This window comes from Phaethon lepturus, unplaced genomic scaffold (assembly GCF_000687285.1).
Source record: "Phaethon lepturus isolate BGI_N335 unplaced genomic scaffold, ASM68728v1 scaffold3781, whole genome shotgun sequence".
In the NCBI taxonomy this organism is placed as follows: Eukaryota; Metazoa; Chordata; class Aves; order Phaethontiformes; family Phaethontidae; genus Phaethon; species Phaethon lepturus.
The window spans coordinates 11,247-17,058 of NW_010518297.1; the positions used below are offsets into that span (position 1 = coordinate 11,247).

General features: G+C 36.0%; 1 protein-coding gene across 1 annotated transcript in view; it reads right to left on the bottom strand.

Moving 5' to 3' along the window:
- Positions 1-458: 458 nt before the first annotated feature.
- The window catches only part of GTF2A1 (general transcription factor IIA, 1, 19/37kDa), an 18,511-nt gene continuing 13,157 nt past the window's right edge, over positions 459-5,812 (bottom strand). The window contains exons 7-8 of the mRNA XM_010296668.1: positions 5,455-5,544; positions 459-1,061 (exon numbers count right to left, since the gene is read on the bottom strand). Coding sequence (XP_010294970.1) covers positions 954-1,061; positions 5,455-5,544 — 198 coding nt within the window. The 3' untranslated portion in view covers positions 459-953. The remainder of the gene's footprint in view (positions 1,062-5,454; positions 5,545-5,812) is intronic.

Sequence of the window (5,812 nt, forward strand, 5' to 3'; positions counted from 1 at the left end):
TGTTGAATTATTTGTGGATGTCTGGACTACATATGTAGTAAGCAAGTGAAGGAATGCATCTATTATGCCATTACCTACACATCTGACTCAAAAGGTCTCCAAAGCCTTTTTAAAAAAATTCAATGGCAACTACATTATTCATTTCAGTTCAGTGATGCTGAACCACCACCAAACAGAAAGAATGTAATTAACAAGTTAAGCAATCTGACTTTCGGGGGGCAGGGAGCTACAGATGCTTAGTATTTAAAAAATACAGCCCTAAATAAAAGGTATCACTTACATGAAATTAAAATAATTTTGAAATATAAATGATCATTTACCGTTTTGTAACTGCTAGGAACAACCTGTTTGTGGGGAACTGAACTGAAAACAACAAATAGATATAATAATTAATGAGCATATCAGAATTAAAAATATTTTCCTTATAGAAGTTATTTAAAATTTAACACCTTAATTCTTACCCTTCTGTACAAAGCTTGCACGCAGTTTAAGTAACATTCTGACCATCCTCACTACCAAAAGGAAGTGTTCAAAGCAAAGATTTGTACACACAATAAGCGTTTTCAGATTAATAATCTATCAAAGGGAAGAGTTCCTTCAATCAGTGGAAGAAGTATTTTAAAATCTTAAATCAGGGGAAGAAGGGGGGGAACAAAGCCTTACATGCTAAATACCAGCTGTAGGTACCTGTATGTAGAATTGATAATAAAGGTATTCCTAACACACAAAACCAGCTCCCAGACAATGCTATAGCTGCTACAGTCCATGGCTTGCTCATCTGAAGTAGTGTCTTTGTTGCCACATTTTACCTTTGTTCCAATACTTTTGTTTATTGTTTATTTCTGATGTGCAGATACACGTTTTGATTGGAGTATACGTCCAAGTCTCAACCTTTCCTGCTTTTCATTTTTTTTTCCTTTTACAGGGAGTTTTTTGTTTTGTCTTTTAAAACTTCACCATTCTGCATCCCCAATGGCTTTGGAAAATACATAATCTCTTCCGTTAAGATTCATGATGCCATCTTTGAGATGAAATTTCCATTTGTTTTTACTTCTATGAATCTAAAAACAGGGAAAAAAGTTGAACTATTACTCTGCATCAAAAACACATTATATACATTATAAGAGCAAGAAAAAAATGAAAATAACTATTAGACATACATTACTAAATTATTACAAATAGCTTGAAAATCAATTCTGCGTTTAGCGATGAAAACCAAAAACTAATTATGCATACAGCAGCAGTTTCTGTTTTCATTTCTTAAGCCAGGGACAGCAACTGTCACAAAACTATGCAAGCACAGAGGCATTCCAAAACCCAAGCCGTACAGCACAATTTTAGACGCTGTTTGAAAAGAAGAGATATATCCACTAGTGCTGCTTTAATTTGATGAAATAATCTTTGATTATCACAGCCATGAAACTCCACTTCAAAACCAGAAATCCCCATTTCAACCACTGTAACAGAAAGACTAACATTTTAAATCAGCCCTGAAAGGGTCAAACACTAAGTTTTATTATTTGCACCTCTTGTCTAAACTCCATTCTGCATGAAAACTAGTTTGATTATGTTGAGTATAGATAGATAACAGGCCCATTCAATTTTCCACTTCTAGTATTAGACTCTGGGTTTCCAGAAGTTAAGTTTTGGTTAAAAGGCTAGTGGATTTTTTTTTTTGCAAGGTTTTCAGTCTGCAGATCTCTATGGTACAAAATGCACAAGCTGATATAGAATATATGTGCTTGTCTTAAGTTCTGTAAGTTCTCCTCAGTGGTAAGTCATTACATATGATTTACATTCCAATTCTCATCATAAAATGTCAAGTGAGAAAAGTAACCTCCAGTATTGGGGAAGATGGCATGAAGCTTCAACTTTAACCCACAGTCTTCCCATTAAAATATTGGCCCTTTCAAGGCTTTGTTTTAAAAAAAAATAGAAAAGAAAAGAAAAAGAAAAAAAGTAAGATTAATCTGTGAGATCGGTCCAGCTATTTGCACGAACCAAAGAAATACTAGGACAGGGGGAAAAAAAAAAAAAAAATTAAGACATTCATTCTGTTCTTGCTCCCAAGAGAGTCCATATGTCTGTGACATAATGGATCCTCAGGTTATAATGGATATTCCTGTTGACACAGGATAAGACAAAAACTTAAACAACAGTTTTATTCATATTCTCTTGACAAAAACATTCCATACAAAAGTAACTCTTCTTTCTTCGTGACGATTCCCGAACAAATACTACCTGCCTACAGGAAGCAGGTTGACCATTATGGTGAAGGAGGTCAGAGAAGATACAAGGACAAGAAACAGCTGCAGTACTGAAAGACTTCAATTATCTTATGCCTACTGAGTAAACATCAATGTGCAGCACTGAGGCTGTTTTAGACACTGTATAGTCAAAAGTCCTACTTCGGGAAGCAGCTAAGTCAGGAACCCCCAAAACACACAACCTTTCTCCTGGCTCAAGACAGCGTGCAGGGCTTGAGTTACAAAATATCACCAGAACTAACAGCAACTACCCAAGACAAACATTTTCCCAGGGGTAATATGAAGTCAATAAATCCACTAGAAGAGTGTTTAACTAAATTTATACTATGCTTAATTTAAAACTAAGGAAACTGAACAAAATTCACTCTAAAGGTAGAAGAGTAAAGTTTGCAAAAAGATAAGAAAACCCAACCAAACAAAAAATCCCACCAAAAAAACAACCAAACAAAAAACCCCACCACATATTGTAAGCACAGAGCAGATAAATACCTGTCATTTATCAAAAAGGGCATCAGAAAAAGCAAAAGGCCACCAGTACAATTAAGCAACAGGGCAACAAGATATTCAGAGAAACCAATGACCTTTCAGAAAGCTGAAATGCTGTCCAAAAGGGAAAATGTTTTCATAAACTTTTGAAGATAAAACATAAAAATCTAATCAGGCAATCTAAAAAAAAGTTAAGAAAATTTTACGAAAGGCATAAAGACAAGAAAACAATTGCAATTTTTAAATTTCCATCAAGGACAGGAAATATCATATACTGTTAGTGCTGTAGAAACAAACAGTAAAGTAGCACCAGAACAGATACAACCATAGCACTCAATCAATTATTAGTACTATTGTTTGGTCTGTGCTCACTTTAAGCTAGTAAGTCAATGGCAACAGCAAATAAATGAACAAGGAAAGATCTGGCATATATAATCTGCTTGCCTTCCTAAACGGTGTTCGACAAAAATCCCTCATCAGAAGTATCTGAGCTGCAATGAGGCAAAAAGGAAGGTCCTCAGATGAATAAATAACTGAATAAAGCTGGGAAAACAGGGGTAAGAACACTGTTTTTACAGTGAAATGAGATCATTCCAGAAGAGATTTGTGCTGCTGGAATCTGCATGGTTTAAGAATTCACCAATCATCTGGAAAATGACAAAACGTCACTGATGATATAAAAGAACCGTTACTGAAGAGCTGCAGAACAATGTTACTGCCCTAACTCATTGTGTAATAAAACAACAGTGTAACTCAATGTATATGAAGGTAGTGACGATGGAAAAAACAATTCCAACTTATACGGATAGAAAAAATTACGTGTTTGAGTTGACAATTACAAGTCAGGAATGAAATCCCAATGCTCTAAGACTTTTCCATGAGAACATCAGTTCTGTGCTCAGTGGGGTCAAAAGCACATATGGAACTACTGCAGAACATTGCTACACCACTTAATAAAGTGAAGGTTCATCTGTGTTATGAATAGCGCTGATCCTCCCTCAACCTTATCTACCGGTATCAAATAAGATATAGAAGAATAAAACAGATCAGGAGAATGAAAGTAAGAATAATCAAATATTTGGACAGCTGTACAAATAACAACCAAGCAAAGTGTAGTTCTCATTTCAAAGAGATGACTGGGTTATGATGGTCTGCAACAACATAAAAGGCCCCAAAGAAGCAAAGAGGAAAACACTCTTCTAAATGAAGAACTGGGAGGTATCATATGAAACTAATGGGTTAAAAACTGGGTAATTCTCCACGTATCACATAATTTATGAAACTTCTTGTCATAAGCCAAAGTTTACAAAGATTCAAAAAATAATCAAATTAATTACAAAATGACAAATTAAGGAAAAAAATCCTCTGCTGGTCATTTGATACAAAGCCGTTACCTGTCCTCAAGAGACAGTTCACAAGAAGGATGGTAAAATGCTCTACATGAGCATTGTTACACGTTTGCCCTTGTCTCATTGTTCCCGAGGCACCCACCAGCAGCTGATGCAGGACACTGTGCAAGAGGGAACTCTGCTCAGAACAACTGAGCTGACCCTGTGTATTTTATAGAGACAAACTGAACAACAATTGTTTGATAAGTGATTAAGTCCTTTCAGAGCACGTGGCACTACAGATTAACGATGGACACTGTTCCCTACTGAGTCCACATTCTTAACTTGAAAGGGTGAGGATTTCAGGGTAGTTCCTGTTGCTCAGCTTTAGCAGCAGCCAACGAGCTTTTCTGACTGCTATTCTGAGATCCCTCACTGTCTTTATGAACTGCCTCGAAACTAACAATTTTGAATTACAGTCTGGAGGAGACAGATGGCTGGGACATAGATACAGATACCACTTTCCTCCATCTTAAATTCTCTCTTGAATCTGATGACAAGGTTTAGCACAGTCTGGGCACAACTGAAGATTTTCTAACCAAACTATTTTTCACAATGTAGGGATTTTTAGTCAGCAATCTTACAGCTTTTTTTCTGCTTTGAAAAGGATCCTTATTCATTGTAGTCCAATTAATCTAATGTAGGAGAAAAGAAAGAAAATCTACATTGAATAATCTTTCTGCATACAACCTCAGTAAAAAGATGTCTGACATCCTCTGCACATACTTAAAACAATTCCAGACATGGATGAATCCTTGCATATTCCAGGGAAAATATGTAAGAAGAAATTAGTCACTGTAGAGGAGGCAAGACACTTCAGCAGAATTTAAAGCAAAATAAACAAAAGCATTCCACATTGCCATTTTGGTAAAGAATGCACAGCACAGAAAGAACCTTCTCTGATAACTACTCAGTCAAGAAGAGATATTTTTAGTGATCAAGGAACAGTATTCCACGAGTCTAAATTATAACAAATACTTCTTCCATTCCTGGCCACAGCAAAGGTACAAACTTACTTACAATAGTTCACTTCTCCTGATCCCAGAGGACTGACCTTTTTGTTAAAGGTCATAAAAAGACATGATGAAAAAAAAAGAAAATGCAGGCAAATTTTTCTAAGCTTTACTCATTATCAAGTTTAGTACAAACCTGTTTTAAAAACAAACAACAGCTAATTCTTACATTAACATGCACATAATAATCTTTACAGATCTACCTGTACTTAACAGTCACTAAGATATTACTTAAAAACTATGACTTCATAGGAAGAAGAGCAAAAGTAGAATTCTTGGATTCTGTTCTATAGAAGTTACCTTATCATACTGGCACACAACAACATTTTCCGTATCGAACAGTTCTTGTCCTTCCTCATCACTCACATCATCTTCGCTGTTAAGAGGTTCCTGAAAGAAACAAACACAAAAAGTTATGCTGTTTAGTAAGATCAGAGCTGTTACTTCAATTACTCACATGAGGCTACAATCTGTCGATGAACTACAGGACCTAAAATGCATTTGAGGAAGGGAATATTAGGCCTTCCAGCAGAGGGCTGATGCACAGTACGCTTCCTTCTTGCCCTCAATCCTGAGATGTCCTTACCAATTTTAGTCCGGAACTTCAGTGTCCAGGCCAGATTCTGGGCACTGCAGCCTTTTGTCACCACAACCATTC